The 19,768-nt window shown below is 37.2% G+C and overlaps 1 protein-coding gene across 7 annotated transcripts in view; it reads right to left on the minus strand.

Moving 5' to 3' along the window:
* Nucleotides 1-19,768, minus strand: part of LOC145278014 (monocarboxylate transporter 9-like) — a 215,576-nt gene that overhangs the window by 184,171 nt on the left and 11,637 nt on the right. For 3 of the 7 annotated variants that reach the window (XM_080130200.1, XM_080130204.1, XM_080130203.1), the window contains exon 1: nt 657-1,027. The exons of the other annotated variants lie outside the window; for them this stretch is intronic. In XM_080130200.1, coding sequence (XP_079986326.1) covers nt 657-665 — 9 coding nt within the window. In that variant the 5' untranslated portion in view covers nt 666-1,027. Of the gene's footprint in view, nt 1-656; nt 1,028-19,768 lie in introns of those variants that run through there. 7 annotated transcript variants of the gene reach the window in all.

Genomic DNA, 19,768 nt, shown 5'->3' on the forward strand with positions numbered 1-19,768 from the left:
TTTCTGAAGAGGACGCGTCACAGAACGTCTGAAACGCGTTAAAAACGATTTCAGTGATTTAAAAACATTATTACAATGATCTATACATAATTTTCAATAAAAACCAAAACACGGAATAATAAAATAATGTTAAAAACTACACATTGTGGGTGACCCCCCCCCCTTTTATTTAAATATACTTCTTTCTGTCGTTGGAATTTCTTAGCCCATTATATATATATATATATATATATATATATATATATATATATATATATATATATATCCGTCAGTTAGAACGTGTTTATCTAAAATTCCACGCAATTATGCAGAATGTAGAAAATATACATAAATAGAATTAAGCATATACATTGATAAAATTAATCGTTTAATAAGAAATCACAGAAAAGGAACAAGTAATTAACACTCGAGTTTTAAGGACATACGCATTGCTTAAAATTCATGTAATCGCTCGCATATCCATGACTGAGTATATTAAGAACTTCATTCTAATAATTTTAAATAGAAAAGTAGGCTTTTTATATCAATGTCAGAGCAAGAAACTATTCAACTTTATAAGTATATAGATAATTATTTCAAATGTATTACAGAAACATTAGGATGTCACGTTTGTTTTTATTTAGAGAGAAACTTTTAAAAAAACATTTTTTACTTACTTTTCTCATCTTTTAACATCCTGATGTCCTCCACATGAATATCAATATATATCTGAAGAACTGGTTGTAATTGCAAATGCTGCGAGTTTTAAGACTAGATAAATTTGGCACAGTTTCAAGGCAGGAAATCTGTTACGTTACAACATCGCCGATCTTTATTCGTAATTCGCTCGGTTTCTATTTAAAGAAAATACCCGAGTGCTGCTGTACTGAGAAATGTCTGTTACTATCAACAGTCCTACGCTTTTTAGCATCTTGTGTCACTTGTAGATTCCAAAATTATCCGATAGAATTTCATCAATTCTTGTATGTAGAAATTTTGAAATGCGGGTCGTGTCAGGAATGGTAACTTACTACTACTACTACTACTACTACTACTAGAGAAGGTCATCGTTCAGCCTTGAGAGACATTGGATACCCCCTGTAAGAATTCTTGCTAAATAAGAGTTACGTAATTATTAATCCCACCCACGACCGACGTAAGTATAGATTCAGGCTCTTGCACTGACAAATGACATTATATTTGAATTCCTAGCAAAACAGATCCGTCGAACAGTCAAACTGTTGATAGTAAAATAGTTTGTTTTTACAGTTTTAGCTACGACTAATACAATTACATTTATGCCCCTTTTTTTTTTCAAGTTTTTCTTTTTATATGGGCCAATCTTTCCTTGAATTTTATAAATTATTTTATAAATATAATTTTAAAAAATGCATTTTAATAAGATAGACGTTTGCCTGTTTCCCACCTGACTACAACTTGGATGTCTTCAAGTCCAACATAAACAAATTCCTGATGAACCGCCTCCTTAAGTAAGACACTTTATCCAAACTCAAATACTAACGATTACTACGATACTATCCCATTGATTACTGTATACGCAATAACCCTTATCCCCGAGTGGCTTCCGGGCCTTGAGAAGTGGTGATCTCTATGTAAAAAAAAAAGTTAATTTTTTCCACAAATATACCGTTTTCATTTTAAGAACAAACAATAATATTCTGAAAATATACACGCATTTTGTGTATACATGCATTAGTGCCCAAATAATACTTATAGCAAGTGAGCTACACAAACATTTGTGTCTTTTTAATAAAAGGCTTGAACCCGTATCGCGAAGGAGAAAAAGAACGTGAAAAAAAAGAAAAAAACGTGACGTCTTTGCTGTCGCGCCCATCGCCAAACCGCAAGTGACGTATGTTTAAATAAGGGCTAGCACAACGAAAGGAGGCGATTACTTTCGAAATTATCAGCGGAAAATGCGACCGCTCTCTGTAGAAAACTGCCCAGTTGATAATAAAGGAATTAATGTTTTTAGCCAATTTTTTATATTTGTCGTCCGAAGGGTCGAGCTTCAAAATGACACCGATCTTGTGAAAATCCGTCGCCTCTGTAGAAAGTTTAAGGCAGACATACAAACATACGTACATACATACGTTTAAACAGACAATTGAGATTTATATAATAGATTAAAGTTTTGACGGTGAAGGATTTCGAAATATTGTCTAGCGCATGCTCCTGTTGATGCCCTTCTCGACATATGGACTATTTCTAACTTAATATCCTTGAATATTTAGGGGTATAACCCCCGCAAAGAAGGGTGTAACATTTTGTAATGTAGGCCAGTCATATAAGATATATAACACAGTAACAAATGCACTAGTAAATTATTGCAGACTAGCGGGATCTGTGGAAAGTCCTAAGGGGACTTATTCATATGTAATATATTGATGTTGGCATTCTGTAGATGTTCAGCATAAATAGAGACGCTCTGATATTATTGTACCTATTTACTATGCCTCCCCACGGGACAGAGTTAGACACAGGGTCGTTTTTTAACGGTCTGATATTATTGTAGCTTCTTTGTTAAAACTGCAAAAGTATTTATCTAAGCTAACGCGAACGCCGAGCAAAGCCTGGTCGTAAAGTACGCTTAATATTTTAATTCTTGCAGATTTCATATATATATATATATATATATATATATATATATATATATAGAGAGAGAGAGAGAGAGAGAGAGAGAGAGAGAGAGAGTTAATGTTTTATCGATTTTTGTATATTATAAAGTTGCGATTTCAAAAATGAAAAAAAATATCTATATGACTTGGGTGCATTAGCTTGAATCGAAACCGAAATAAAAACTTGTGAATATATATATATATATATATATATATATATATATATATATATATATATATAACTTGAGTTCTGTCAGTCATAACCCAAACCAAAAATTATGAAGAATTTTTAATAAAATTATTTATAAAAGAAATTGATGACTTAAGTGTCATCAACTATAATCGAAACCGAAACCAAAACTTATGAAGAATGCTTGGTAAAATTATTTATGAAAATTATTGGAAGTGCATAACAATTAAACAACTCGGATGTAAGTGTGCCATAGAAAATAACACACACGCTATCGTGTGTGTATATATATATATATATATATATATATATATATATATATATATATATATATATATTAGCAAACAGTTAATAAAATATGTTAAAAAACACTTTGAAATGAGTTAAAAACATATTTAATCTGAAAAGATAAATGGATAGTCCTTAATCCGCGGAGTTTCGAAGAAATACTTTAATATTTTCTTTTATATATATATATATATATATATATATATATATATATATATATATATATATATATATATATATATATATTGATGATGATGGCAAGTGCTTGTCTAAGCTTCAATCTATGTCACAGTTCCAAAATTTCACAAGAAGCACTCGTCTAGCTACAACCACTATCAACAATTTCAACCACTCGCTATCTTTGCTTGATTCTAAACGCAAATTCCTTGAACAGTTTCTTTCCCAGAATTTCTTGACTGTGGAATATACAATATGATCGTCTTCAAATTCAATGTAAACAAATTTTTTAGAACTGGCTTTTTAAATAATAAAATTCTAGCGAATTTCAACTACTAATGATCATTTTACTGCTGTTTCATTTACCACAGTAATCATTAACTCTTACCACCGAGTGGCCTTCTTACGTACTCCCTTGTAAAAAAAAGCAAAAAAAAAAGCTTTTCTTTTAACTTTCTGTTTCTGCATTTAATTTATACATTAATTTATGAAAACTTATATGTTTTACCTTCCATTTTTTCCTTTTATCATTATAAATTCTGTTATTGCGTTTTATGTCTTTTGAATATTCCGGCGATATTTTTAACATCGTTCAAACATTCGGCCCAGTGTAATATCTTCCTCAACAATCAAACCATGAATTTTTATTTTCAATTCAACTTTTACTGTTTATGTGTTGAGAAATACATTAAAAATGACGCCGAATGTTAAAATGCTATAGCGAAATATATAAAAGAATATCTAAAAAAAAAAAAAAGGGAAAAGGGGAGGGGGTAAAACGTATGAATCAATATATTAATAGGATAGTGTGTGTATTATTAGGTTGCCGCAAAAATAATGTCGTTTTTTAACGTTCAAGTTCATATAAAAAAAAACGACATTATTTTTGCACAAACCTAATATTTATTTTGTGTTTCACGCTTTGCATTTGAATGGACTTCTATTTCTTGTAATAAATAATTTTACCAACAATTCTCCATAAGTTTTGGTTTCGGTTTCGATTATAGCTGATGACACTCCAGTTATTTATTTTTTATTCTCTATCTCTTCTTCTTCTTCTTCTTCTATCTTCTTTCTATCTTCTTCTATCTATCTTCTATCTTCTTCTATCTTCTATCTATCTATCTTCTTCTCTATATAAATAAAATGAATTCATTTTTTCCCGTCGGATTTTGACCTTAATAGGATTAAAAATCAAGATATTTCATGCAAATATAATATGCACAAACGGCAGAACATTATCTGAGGTGTGTTATAGGCTTATTATTTCTCAAATTCCTCGATAATCTTAGATTTCTATACTTTTTCTGCTGAGAAGTCACGGCCAAAATCGGTTAAGATCAATGGAAGTGGTAAAATATATTCTCTCTAATAAATTCCTCCTCCCCCTGCCACCACTTAACACCGTTTAGGGATCGTTCACAAGGAACAGTTGAGAAGAGAACACCGGTTTGGCTTCTTAGTTCTTTCATGTGAAGTTATTTAAAATCACTAAACTAAACTGCAGTGCTCTGTGGCGTAGTGGTTAGCGTGCTGGACAATTCACATTATATTTTCACGTTCGCGCCGACCTACCGTAGTCGTTTTTTTTTTTTTCCTAAACAACTGGAATGGACTTTTCTTGGTGGCCGAACTGTTAACGTTGCAGATGTTTTTGTTTTTTTTTCACACTTTATTTTCCTACTTTTACTCATGACTCCGGGTTTGATCCTTCCTACTTACCTACCATAACATTTTCAAAACTCCCCCCCGCCCCGGAAACAAACACTCGGGCAACGCCGGGTACCCTCGCTAGTTATCTATCTTTCTATCTATATCTATCGATATAAATAAAATGAATTCATTTTTTCCCGTCGGATTTTTACCTTAATAGGATTAAAAATCAAGATATTTCATGCAAATATAATATGCACAAACGGCAGAACATTATCTTAGGTGTGTTATAGGCTTATTATTTCTCAAATTCCTCGATAATCTTAGATTTCTATACTTTTTCTGCTGAGAAGTCACGGCCAAAATCGGTTAAGATCAATGGAAGTGGTAAAATATATTCTCTCTAATAAATTCCTCCTCCCCCTGCCACCACTTAACACCGTTTAGGGATCGTTCACAAGGAACAGTTGAGAAGAGAACACCGGTTTGGCTTCTTAGTTCTTTCAAGTGAAGTTATTTAAAATCACTAAACTAAACTGCAGTGCTCTGTGGCGTAGTGGTTAGCGTGCTGGACAATTCACATTATATTTTCACGTTCGCGCCGACCTACCGTAGTCGTTTTTTTTTTTTCCTAAACAACTGGAATGGACTTTTCTTGGTGGCCGAACTGTTAACGTTGCAGATGTTTTTGTTTTTTTTTCACACTTTATTTTCCTACTTTTACTCATGACTCCGGGTTTGATCCTTCCTACTTACCTACCATAACATTTTCAAAACTCCCCCCCGCCCCGGAAACAAACACTCGGGCAACGCCGGGTACCCTCGCTAGTTATCTATCTTTCTATCTATATCTATCTATATAAATAAAATGAATTCATTTTTTCCCGTCGGATTTTGACCTTAATAGGATTAAAAATCAAGATATTTCATGCAAATATAATATGCACAAACGGCAGAACATTATCTTAGGTGTGTTATAGGCTTATTATTTCTCAAATTCCTCGATAATCTTAGATTTCTATACTTTTTCTGCTGAGAAGTCACGGCCAAAATCGGTTAAGATCAATGGAAGTGGTAAAATATATTCTCTCTAATGAATTCCTCCTCCCCCTGCCACCACTTAACACCGTTTAGGGATCGTTCACAAGGAACAGTTGAGAAGAGAACACCGGTTTGGCTTCTTAGTTCTTTCATGTGAAGTTATTTAAAATCACTAAACTAAACTGCAGTGCTCTGTGGCGTAGTGGTTAGCGTGCTGGACAATTCACATTATATTTTCACGTTCGCGCCGACCTACCGTAGTCGTTTTTTTTTTTTTCCTAAACAACTGGAATGGACTTTTCTTGGTGGCCGAACTGTTAACGTTGCAGATGTTTTTGTTTTTTTTTCACACTTTATTTTCCTACTTTTACTCATGACTCCGGGTTTGATCCTTCCTACTTACCTACCATAACATTTTCAAAACTCCCCCCCCCGCCCCGGAAACAAACACTCGGGCAACGCCGGGTACCCTCGCTAGTTATCTATCTTTCTATCTTCTATCTATATAAATAAAATGAATTCATTTTTTCCCGTCGGATTTTGACCTTAATAGGATTAAAAATCAAGATATTTCATGCAAATATAATATGCACAAACGGCAGAACATTATCTTAGGTGTGTTATAGGCTTATTATTTCTCAAATTCCTCGATAATCTTAGATTTCTATACTTTTTCTGCTGAGAAGTCACGGCCAAAATCGGTTAAGATCAATGGAAGTGGTAAAATATATTCTCTCTAATAAATTCCTCCTCCCCCTGCCACCACTTAACACCGTTTAGGGATCGTTCACAAGGAACAGTTGAGAAGAGAACACCGGTTTGGCTTCTTAGTTCTTTCATGTGAAGTTATTTAAAATCACTAAACTAAACTGCAGTGCTCTGTGGCGTAGTGGTTAGCGTGCTGGACAATTCACATTATATTTTCACGTTCGCGCCGACCTACCGTAGTCGTTTTTTTTTTTTTCCTAAACAACTGGAATGGACTTTTCTTGGTGGCCGAACTGTTAACGTTGCAGATGTTTTTGTTTTTTTTTCACACTTTATTTTCCTACTTTTACTCATGACTCCGGGTTTGATCCTTCCTACTTACCTACCATAACATTTTCAAAACTCCCCCCCCGCCCCGGAAACAAACACTCGGGCAACGCCGGGTACCCTCGCTAGTTATCTATCTTTCTATCTTCTATATAAATAAAATGAATTCATTTTTTCCCGTCGGATTTTGACCTTAATAGGATTAAAAATCAAGATATTTCATGCAAATATAATATGCACAAACGGCAGAACATTATCTGAGGTGTGTTATAGGCTTATTATTTCTCAAATTCCTCGATAATCTTAGATTTCTATACTTTTTCTGCTGAGAAGTCACGGCCAAAATCGGTTAAGATCAATGGAAGTGGTAAAATATATTCTCTCTAATAAATTCCTCCTCCCCCTGCCACCACTTAACACCGTTTAGGGATCGTTCACAAGGAACAGTTGAGAAGAGAACACCGGTTTGGCTTCTTAGTTCTTTCATGTGAAGTTATTTAAAATCACTAAACTAAACTGCAGTGCTCTGTGGCGTAGTGGTTAGCGTGCTGGACAATTCACATTATATTTTCACGTTCGCGCCGACCTACCGTAGTCGTTTTTTTTTTTTTTTTTTCCTAAACAACTGGAATGGACTTTTCTTGGTGGCCGAACTGTTAACGTTGCAGATGTTTTTGTTTTTTTTTCACACTTTATTTTCCTACTTTTACTCATGACTCCGGGTTTGATCCTTCCTACTTACCTACCATAACATTTTCAAAACTCCCCCCCGCCCCGGAAACAAACACTCGGGCAACGCCGGGTACCCCCGCTAGTTATAAATAATTTTATCAAGAATTCTTCAAAAGTTTTGGTTTCGGTTTCGATACAAACTGATGCACCCAAGTCATATGGATATATCTATTTTTATTTTTTAAATCGCAATTTTATAATGTATAAAAATCGATAGAACATTAACTCTATAATAATATATACGAAATCTATACGAATTAAAATATCATATTTAAACGTACTTTACGACCACGTTCCGCCGGGCGTCCCTACTAGCCTAGATAAATATTCTTGCAGTTTTAGCAAAAGAGCTACAATAATATCATAGCAACTACATTTACGCTGAACATCTACAAAATGCCAACATCAATATATTACATATGAATGAGTCCCCTGTGGAATTTCGGTCGTAAAATGCGATTAAGTATGATATTTTAATTTATAGAGTCAATAATAATAATAATAAAAAACGGGAAAAAATTTTGTAAGAAAAGAAAAAAAAAGAAAGAAAAAATGCCGCATGGTGGGGTCGAACTTTCAAAGGTTAAGTTCGTAAGCGAACACGTCATCGATCGGTTTACGACGACACATATTATGACTACATATATTAAGACGACACATATTACGACGACACATATTATGACGACACATATGACGCTAACAAATGTAGCTTTTTTATATTCCAATCAAAATACGAAATGATACAAGAATATTGCAATATATATATATATATATATATATATATATATATATATATATATATATATATATATATTTGCGGTTTTATGTCAGGTTGGGTCTACTGTATCTATAATATAAAGCTGAACGTCTGCGTGTGTGTTTAGTCACAAATAGGCTCCTATATGGTTGACTATTTTTAAAAACTGATTGCATATAATGATAGAAGATGTATCGAAACGCAGGAATGGGTATGTTTTATCTGGCATAATGATTATTCATTAAAATTGTGGGGTCTGTGTACGCGCCTGGCCCACAAAGTATGGAAATAAAGAATTTAAAAATTAAAAAAACGTTTACAAGTGTTTTTGATATAGATATACATAATAATACTTTGATAAGTATGTTTTAACTTAAATAGGGATGGTATAATAAAATTGTGCGGTCTGCGTTCGCGCCTGGCCTCCATAGAATGGAAATACGCACAAACTTTAATAAAGACTTTTCATCTAAGTCTCATCATGCGTAAGTAGACTTTTCATATCTATCTGCGTAAACTTTGATAATTATGTTTCAGTTTGATGAAATATGGTATAATATAATTATGGGGGGTTCGTTCGCGCCTGACATCCATAGAATGGAAATATGTCACAAAGTTTAACAAGTTTTTTTTTAATATAGACCGCAGAATATTGTGATAATTGTTTCAGTGTGAACAGGTATGGTATAATAAATTATGGGTTTTATTTATTTTATTTTTACTTTCATCATATTTTGCTTTGGCTTTGATACTCCCAAATTCACAACCTTTCCTTTTCATAACATATCATACTTTCATAAATCAGTCCATTTTCTGTAGGCTGTTTTTTAACCCAGTCAACGACGGGTACTTTTGCTAGTATATAACTAAACGTTGGACAAGATTCGAGCAAGGGAAAGTTGTAAATTTTGAGGTTCAATATTTTCTGACTAACGAGTCATTTTCCATTACGTTTTAAAGAACTAACTCCGCCAATTTTCATGATGACCCAATAAATCTTGCATTTTTTAACCGTTTTTTAAGGGTCAATCTTTCACATGAAATGGTTACCAGTGATGTGGATTCCCTACCTACACCTACCCCCCACCCCCATTCACATAAGTCAGTATTTCTTCAAAGTTTTCACACTTCTTCCTCCTCATCCTCATCATCTATGACTGGAGCATTTTCATATTGTGAAAGTTGCCATTTTAACAATGTCCGCATGCACTGGTACATTCTAGTTCATGATTTCTGCAGGTGCACCTAAGGGTAATGCATCCTTCCAAACAATTGCAATGAATCATCTGAATCAGTTCATCTGGAGCAGCACTTTCGCCTGTCATCACAGGAACAAGTTTGTCTCCTTCTACCTTCCATCCCATTCAGAGGGTGTCATTTTATCACTACACCTCATCCACTCCATAATCTGGTAGTAGGTCCGCAGAGAATGAAATCTACAAGCAGAGGGAGTTAGCGGGAGTCGTTGCGGCGTGATGAAGATCTTTGCCCTTGCAACTTTTTTGCAGAGCATATTGTATCTAACCGACGCTAGCGAGTCCTTCTGGACTCCATTGAACAGTGATATCATTACCTTAGAACCATTGGTTTCCACAACATCCTGCGTTTGCAGTTGAGAGAAGGCTTTTGAACAGTCTCTCATTGTTTTTTCTATTTTGATGATTCGTTGTAATCTCGGCTTCTTTCTAATCCCGAACACCCTGGACACCGAATCACATCCTATAAAGGCATGCAGAAACAATAGATCTTTGCAGACTATTCACCGAGCATCTGTTTGAAGACCTTAATATTATAGACGTAGTATGTGCCTTTGTGCGAAAATAGAGTGCAGTACATTTGAAAACATCTGTATGAAACAGTAAGAGAACAAGAACATCTGTGTCTTCTCCAATAAAGCTTGTAACTATGAAAAAAGACACACTGATGGCTGCCTTTACAATTTCAACACCAGCATCTGCTTCAGCTTGAATAACATCACACCCTTTCTGCTTCATTCGTTCCATGATTAGTTTGCTTGTTTGTCCGATTTGACAAGAAATGCCCTCCTTTCCCAGAAAATATTGTCGCCTCGGTAATGTTCACCTTCTTTCCATTCAACTTCGACTTCGCCTCTGATGTGCACAGTCCTTTATACTTGGTATCATAGCCATCAAACACAACAGTTGTTCTTCCATAGTTTTCGATAGTGAATGAGGCATACTCGTTTGTAATAGAACTGTAGGTTCTATCCTCCTTCCATTTCAGACGATGAAGAAGAGATCCACCGTCTAGTACGTTGTGTTCTGTGACTGAAACAGTTTTCTGCACATCACTGTCTGATTTTGTTTTGACATAGTTCCTGATTGCTTCGGCAAGTTGAGATTTGTCTGCCTGAAGCAAGAGGCCTGTTCCCTCAAACAAAGACATCGGGTATAAACACAGTTCATAAGACATGACATCATCTAGTTGTAGATTTTCCGTCTGAGAAACTACGAGAAACCTCTGAAACAGGAGCGCTGGTTCAGTGCTACGATCTGCAGACGCTTTCACGTTCATGCTGGATGCTAGAGCCTTTATATTCAAAATTCAAACTTCGTTTGTGAGAGTAGGAAAACATCGATTGCCCGTCCATTTTTTAACAACGTCTCTTCCGATTTTGAAGAGGTTATGCACATTGACGTCTTCGTTGGCATTGCTTTTGGTGATGATATTTCGTAATGACTCGTCAGTTGAAAACGGTGTAACACTGTTTAGTTTTTCTGTAACCTTTCTGGTGTCTATCTCATCTCTTTGCAACCGAGAGGCAGACAACTCTTTAGGTTTTTCATTTGTTATGTACGTTCTTGTAATAAGGTCTTGTGTGGCAAGGTTGTAAAGAGATGACACAGTAGATGGCGTTACCCAAACATTTCTTTGGTGCTCCCACATTCCACTCCCTCGCGTCAACCCACCTTGCCTTTTGAGTGGGTGCATTAATGTCTGTTCGATCACAGAATCTGAGCCAATACCAGCCCAGTATTGACTGCTGTGTCGGATTACATGAAACCTAAATAGGAACTTCTGATGCATTACAGGATTGTTATCTTTCAATGCATATATCTTCTGGAGATACAGACGTGCCGACTTCAAATATCTTCAAATAATCCAGATGGCCAGTGGCCGCGAATATTGGCAGGCAAGCTGAGACAGCATTTAGATGCATCTCCCAAGATTCTATTCTATTAGCTGAAACAAGTGCCTTAAATATAGCATGTGCTGATAATTAATCCATAGCTTGCTGGTTTTGGAGGCCCTTGAGAGTTCACCCTTTTTCTCGGTTAAAATGTTGTGAACTATGTTTATACAATCTGATTCCATTAATAAATCTAAATCACACTCGCCAGTCTCCATCAAAATGTATAATCGCTCAAGTTCCTCCAGTTGGTCCTGAAAACCAGGATCACTCTCCATGATCTTGGCAACAATCTGACGTATGAGACACGGATCCACCAGCAGGTGGCCACGAAATGCTCGTTCCATTGCCTTTCCACTCATCATGTGTACGACAGCATTGTCACTATATACTGTCTAATCGTTATAGATAATCTAGTGTGGACAGGGTACATGCTTTATCTCCGGTGTTCATGTCTATCATTGGAAAAAATTGTACCAAAGATTTTCCTGGATATTTGCAGTCCTTATGCAGCAGGTGCATCATGCTTTGCCAACTGGGCGTACTTTTTGTGGAAGCGAAAAGACATTTCCCAAAAAATGTTCACTTTGCGATCACAGATATCAGATGCGTATGGGACCGACGTAAATTCTAAGCAACGATTGTCGTGCTTTGAAAAGCGATAATCTTTAATATCGATCTTCGTCATTTCGAGAATTTTCAAATCGGACATTTTTTGTCGTGGTATACTATGACAGACTTACTTCTCGGGTGTAATGGCTGCAATCATTCCCATCCCATGGAAGGTACCCTTTCCATCCAATGTTATAATGTTATGATCCATGTTGTCTCCTGCAAACAACAGGAACTGACCAAGGATGTCACCATCTAATACATCTGGAGCAAGTGAACATGCATCATTCAAGTCAAAACTTTGTACCTCTTGATGAAGCAAATCCCAGGGTTGAAAGACTATCAATCAAGAATTATGATCTATACAAGTGGTGCATTTGCACCACAACTACAAGCTGTAGAGGCGCAATAGCAGTTCTTGAGCGCACTGCTTGAACAACAGCTTGTCCAATGCTAGCAACCTTTCTAGACTTGTCCTTCCCAACAAACAGATGTTACAACAAGAACCGCAAACATGCTGGCATAAATCTAATGCAACTGCTAGTTTTAGTTCTTCAGTTGTTGGATACATATCCTCCATTGATACAATTGTTGTCTGGATATCAGCTTTGATGAGTTTTGCTACAGTTTGGAGAATTGTTCGTTTCTGTGCTTCCTCATCGTCCCCGAGATGTATTGTAGTATTCACGAAGAATGTCACGGGGCTTTTCCCTAAATGTCACTATGTTTTTGACACCTCTATGGCTGTCAGTCAAGAATATTGAGTTTTCATATCGACTGAGCAGCTTTTCGTTGAGATACTGATTTCCGTACGCCGTGGATTTACTACCATGCAAGTATTCTCCCATTTTAGTGACAAGGTCTGATATCGTTAACTGTTCTTTCTCATTTTCTTCTAGGAACTCACAAACACGTCCGAATGCCTCATTCTGATCGCTATCCTTTGATCTTCCACTTTTTCGTCGTTTAGTGGATTCAGTTGACGTGAATTGTCTTGGGATATTCCGTATTGTACGGAAGTTGACGCTACATGACTTGTGGTAAACACCGTCTGCTGCGTGAAGATCCCCATCAAAATGTTCCATCCGGCTTTGAACAGCAGTGGCCCACTCATCCCTCCTGGTTTTGCAGAGGACCAATATAGTTTGAACAAATGCATGTCTTCACATAAAAAACCCTTCCGTCACTTTTTCGTTTTGGGTCTTTTTTCATAGTAAAAATTCCAAAAATAAACAATGTGTTCTACTGTCTTATGGTCCCAGAGAAACACGAGCGCTCTTTTTCACTGGTCGCATAGAATCACCCTTGCTGGAGGCAATAGCAATGCATTTTTTGTTGATGTAGTTTACTCGAAACATTTTGTGAACTCAAGTTCTTGCTTCAACCTAGACTTTCACGCCTCTTTCGATACTTGCACGATTAATGCCTTCTGCGCCTTTTTCTCGAATCACCACGACTGGTTCACCGTTAAAATCTTGTTTACACAAAGGACAGGTTTCTCCGCTGTTTGAATTCATGTTTTACTCTGAAAATATATGCATACAGTGTATTAGTATATGCCTCTATGTGAACTGGGTTCAACAATACAGGATGGGTCAAAATCAACCATTTCATGTGAAAGATTGACCCTGAAAACATGGGTAAAAATGCAAGATTCATTGTTCATCATGAAAATTGGCGCAGTTAGTGCTTTAAAACATAATGGAAAATGACTCGTAAGTCGAAAATATTGAACCTCAAAATTTACAACTTTCCCATGCTTGAATCTTGTCCAACTTTTAATATGATATATAGTAGACCCAACCTGACATAAAAACGCAAAAAATAAAATATTGAAAATTTTTTTGGTGGAGGGGGTATTTTTAGCATTAAATTGACTATACTATTAAATAAAACAACGAATCAACCGTTTGTGCATTCGCCATTAACAAGAAGCGTAGAAACCAAGGTTTTTAGTTGATCCCTTTCAAACAAGACGACATTTCTACATGAAATAATTAACGATTGTTTCTAATTTTCTGATATTATATATCCGAGATGACGCTCTTTCCAACGATACCAGGTTCGTGCCTGTTTGATGCGTATGACAAAATACTTTAGCGGAAATATAAACACACATACAAACACACAGAGGTTGCAGAGATTTATCTTGTACATGAAAATACTTTGAATGCATACTTGAAACTGTCCTCGAGTCTCTAAGGATTCCCTCTCCAGATATTTGTCAGTAAAACGAGGCATAAGGAAGTTTCCCTCTACAAATAAAACCTGGCTAAATATTCAAAATTTGTAGCATTCGAAATCCAAAATAAGATTTCCGCGACACATCTACACATTGGTTCATACAAGCACTAAGCTGGATATTACAGTAGACTAGATGAATTTATGTCTTGGAATCTGGTAAGACAGGATATCACAAGAAAGTACTTTTTTCGCGAATTAATGTTTTAGATATTTTTAAATCATGATTGATATGTATTATTTAGATTATTTCACATAGTCAGCGTTATTTTCACAGCGTTTCGGCCGATGTAACTTTCAACCTTCTTCAGATGTATCTTGACACTAACAACTAGAAGAAGCTAAGAGGCTGTATCGACTGAAACGTCGTGAAACTAACACTTAAGATGAAAACAGTAATTAAAAACCCAGATATGTATCTCTCTACATATGAAAGAAACGTTGTCTGTCTGTCTGTCATTGTGTGAGAGTGAAACAGTTCCCTATGGACTCCTAAAAGGTTGATCCAATTTTTTTTTTTTTTTTTTTGGAAATTTCACGCAAATGTACTTTATGTGCTTGGTACTGTTTTTAGATAGGCTTTGTATTGGAATGTCTTCGATATATATCACTAACTGATAATCGAAAAACTTCGATGAAAGAAGGAACAGGCGAATTCGACTAAAGTTAACGCCTCATACAACCTAACATCGCGAGTGCATTTGAGAAGTTTTATTATTTCTGCAGAAGCAGAAAAACCCAGCATATAAAACCAAGAGTAGGTTCTTTGATATGAAAGGGGCTCTTTTGAAATTAATATTTCTGTTTAGGGCACATTTGACCTATAATGATTGGCTTTTTCATTTTAACTTTAATTCAAGTCATTATATAAAAATAATTTTATAAAATTAATAGAGGGTTTTTTTTTTTAATTACATTTTCACCCCAAACAAGGCGCATTGCCACTTTGGTGTAGGGGGCTACTATCAGGAGCAGCAACTACTGGGGCACTATGTTGGGATTTGGGCAGCAAGATGTCGGTTCACGTTGCACTTGAACTTCTGCATGTCAGTACAGTTAGGGAAGCAGGAACCTGGAATGGAATTCCAGAGTCTAACGTTTCTGGGGAAGAAATTACTGGAGTAGAAAGATCTTTTACATCTAGGGATCTCTACTGTGTGGGGTGGGATTTAGCTGCCTGTCGGGTTTGTCGAGGGTGTCTACGTCATGGGGGCACAAGTGTCTGCAGTTCGTCAGAGCATTCACCATTAAAATACTTGTAGAACAAGCAGAGCGATGCAACGTTTCGTCAATGGGACAGAGACTGAAGCTTAGATGCCAGTTCAGGGCCTATCAGATTGGCGACTCTTTTTTTAACCTTGTCTAGGAGCGAGATACTAGTAGCAGATACACCAGCCCAAATTTGACAACAATACTCCATACATGGGCGAATGGTGGCCTTATAGAGGTACAGGATACGTTCAGGTGTCAGTAGTTTTCTAGCACGGTAGAGAGAGCCTACCTTTTTCGCAGCGGCCCTGGCAATGTTTTCAATATAATTGTTCCAACTCATGTTTCCTGTTAACATTAGGCCAAGCAGTTTGAAAGATATACTCTCAGACAGGGAGTCACTGCCCATTTCTATTGGTGGCAGAGAAGGTTTCTTGTAATTATTGAAGGAAACCAGTTTAGTCTTGGCAGCATTGAATGTGACCATCCATTTATGTCTCCATTCCACTACAGATTGGAGGTCATCCTCTAGTGTTTTTGCCATTTCTTTAGATATGTGTTCATTTGTTTTCCTGTCATGCCTGTTATAGAGTGTAGTGTCATTAGCATATATAACCATCTCAGAGGCAGTTTTGTCGGGGAGGTCATTAATAAATATTAGGAACAATAGAGGTCCAAGGATAGACCCCTGAGGCACTCCCGCATTTATATCACACTGTTTGTCGAGGACAACCTGGATTTTTCTCTTATCTAAGAAGGATTTAATTATGTTAAGTATTCTACCAGTGATACCGTATGATCTAGTTTTTCTGAGGAGACCCTCATGCCATACCCTGTAAAAAGCCTTAGATATATCTAGAGCTACCGCTCTGCCCTCCCCCGCTTTGTCCAGTGAATGGTATATACGTTCAGAGATTACCGTGAGGATGTCTGCTGTGGAACGGGCTTGTCTAAATCCATATTGTTTGTCAGTCAGAAGTTTAGCATCTGTAAGGTGCTGGACTAGAGCATGGTTAATTATGGTCTCAAATATTTTGGCGAAAAGTGGGAGGAGGCTAATGGGGCGATAATTTGATGGGTCAGTTCTTTCACCAGAATTCTTGAATATTGGTACCACAGAAGCAGTTTTCCAACATCCTGGAAAGCATGATTCATTAAGGCATTTGTTGTAGAGTTTGGAGAGAACTGGAGTTACTTCAGCTGAGCAATTTTTTAATAGCACAGCTGAGATGAGATCAGGTCCACATGCTTTTGAAGTGTCAAGGTTTTTTATGATAGTATGCACCTGAGCAGGGGTGATTTTTAGATTGTCTAGCGTGGCGTCTGTCCACAAAGGAAAGTCAGGCAGGGGTTGGTTGGAAGGGTCCAGTGTGGAGTTCGAGGCAAACCGGCTGGCAAGCATATTAGCCTTGTCGGTTGCTGAGCAAACAACCTCGTGATTGTTGGTTAGCGGGGTGATTATTGATTGTTCATTATTTACTACACTGTTGTAGATTTTCCAGAAGTGACGATTTCCTAATATTTGTGCTTCGATGCGTTTTTTAGTGGTTTCAGTAAATTCTCTCTTAGCTGTCGCTATTTCTTTCTTAACGTTACTTCTAGCTTCTATATACTTCTGTTTGTTTGAACTGGATTTATGTCGGTTAAATCTGCAGTATGCATGCTGCCTTTGAGCAATGGCAGTTGCGCAAGTCGAAGTAAACATTTGGGAGAGTGGGGCTTGCTATAAAATTTCCGTATGGGAACATGTGCTTCCATTGCTGTTTTAAACCATTTAGTGGTCTCATTTGCGCACTGTTCAGCAGGAAGAGAAAAATATTTCCCCATGGGGCATCTCTGATAAGATCTCTGATGGCTTCCCAGTCAGCCTTTTTATAATATCTGGTTGTTTTGAGCACTGGCTCTTCAGTTTTGGGTCTAGAATTTAGGGCGATTTCTACCATTATCACTGCATGGTCAGCGTTCCCGAGTGGGCTGTCAGCATTTGTTGTACAATCCTCGGGAACTGTAGTCAGAAAAAGATCTAGAAGTGATGCTTGTTGTTCTTACTGGTCAGGGAAACGGGTTGGAAACGTAACCATTTGTGATGGGGAGTGAGATATAGCAAAACTATGTGTTGTGCTGCCTGCTGCATCTGTGTGAGTAGAGAATCCAAGCCAGTACTTGTGCGCTAGTGTCGAGGGAGAGTGCTGTGTCTATGCTGTCAGAGACTTTATTTATTATGGTGCAGTCTGGGTCGAGTGAGAGCGGTAGAGAAAATAAAAGTAGCTAATGTTGTGTTGTATGTTTAGTCTAAAGCACATAAAGGCTTGATCCTCCGTTTCTAGGTTTGTTTCTCTAGTCAGGGAGAGGGTGTTACGAATGTAGCCTCCAAGTCCGTGCATATATCTGTCAGAGTCCTTACGGCAGAGTTGGAGATAACCAGGCATGTTAAAGTAGTTAGAGGGGATGGAGGAGTGTAGGTTAGTTTCGCTTAGTGATAATATATCCGGGGTATTTGTTAGGAGAAATGCTTCAACATCAGCTAAATTAGTTCTAAGCCCACGGATGTTAGTGAATGCTAGCCTCAAGGGAGGAGGCAAGTTGGGTTTGTTTGTCCTTAGGCCTGGTTTAAGATTATTTTTTATTGTACTGTCATCATGCTTTTAAAGAGTTTCAATTAGGTGAGGGGGAGCGGAACAAGAGGTCATGCAGGGTATCAGACATGCAACACAAGTAGATCATTAGCTGACCTTTCTTCAACTAGGACTGTGGGCTCGGGAAAGCCCATCGGGGATGAATGCAGGGTCCCATTCCATGCGCGACATAGCACTACAAACATCCCGATATTATACAACTGTTGATGGAGCAGCCGCTCTAAGCGCTACCAAAGAGTTAGGGTACCTGTACTACCAGTCGGAAACAGCAGCCAGGAGCTGTCAATCCGGTACCATCAGAAGAAGATCACCCCAATCTAATTGCACAGGCATGCGTGGTACTCAAGCACTCCCAAGTGCCCAGTTATGAGGGGTGGGATTTGTCGGGAGTGGGGAAACGGCATTCAATGCCCTAGACAAGAAACTAGATCTACCACTAAGTGTTTTGTCGATTCACTTGTGATATTGTCTCTGCGCCTGACTAACAAGCAAAGAAGGGGTATGGAAGCCGGCGATCGACAGAGTCTATCTACTCCTTAAGCAATTTAGGTTTTCAGACCGGTAATTTGTTTGAGTCACCAGCTCTAGGAAGGCTGTCGTCTAACACTGGAGAGGCCTCCATCCCCTTTGGTTTAGTTTCAGAGTTTTCCTTCTCCTAGACGGGTGATCTGGGAAGATCTACTGGGTCAATAAGCCCTGAGAGAGTTTGCTCCGCGCGTGGATCCTACTCCAGGTATTTCTGCGACCCCGTGTGGTTAGTTAATGTTACAGGGTTAGTTTGTAGAGGTTATATATCTAATTAATAGTTACACTCCTCAAAGTGATTTACGGGCATTCGGTGGAAGCAGTTTTGTGGGGAGGCTTGTTAGAAAAGCGTTAGTACGGATTAGGACTTTTACCTTAGGTTTTTCCATTTTTTTTTAAACTTTATGTTAGTTTAGGTTCAGGATAACGTTATAGTTTGAGTAGGTATTAGGAATTGAGCTAAGAAATTTATCCCAGTCACTGTATATTTAGGTTTACGAAGGTTAAAGTGTTGGTGCAGTTATAGTTTGAGTAGGTATTAGGAATTGAGCTAAGAAATTTAGCCCAGTCACTGTATATTTAGGCTTACGAAGGTTAAGGTGTAGGTGCAGTACACTCAGTGTGTAACTGGAGGTACATTTTAAGTTATGGTGTATTTCGTATGTATAATTAAGTAAATAGATATTTGGCCAAGTTTTCAGTAGATGCAAATAGAATTTGTGTCAGTGTTTCTACTATTGGGGGGGATAATTTCAGTTTTCATTTAAGAGTCATAGAGAGGTTCTCCACTGTCCAATATAGACTACAGTGTATTGTGGACTAAGTCAGTGCTAGAAGGCATGTGACATTTTTTCGTGTACACTGCGATGGGTCCTCGACTAGAATAGGCAATTAACCGATTTG

Source organism: Euprymna scolopes, chromosome 6 (genome assembly GCF_053919585.1).
Source record: "Euprymna scolopes isolate OS-2025 chromosome 6, ASM5391958v1, whole genome shotgun sequence".
NCBI classification, from domain to species: Eukaryota; Metazoa; Mollusca; class Cephalopoda; order Sepiida; family Sepiolidae; genus Euprymna; species Euprymna scolopes.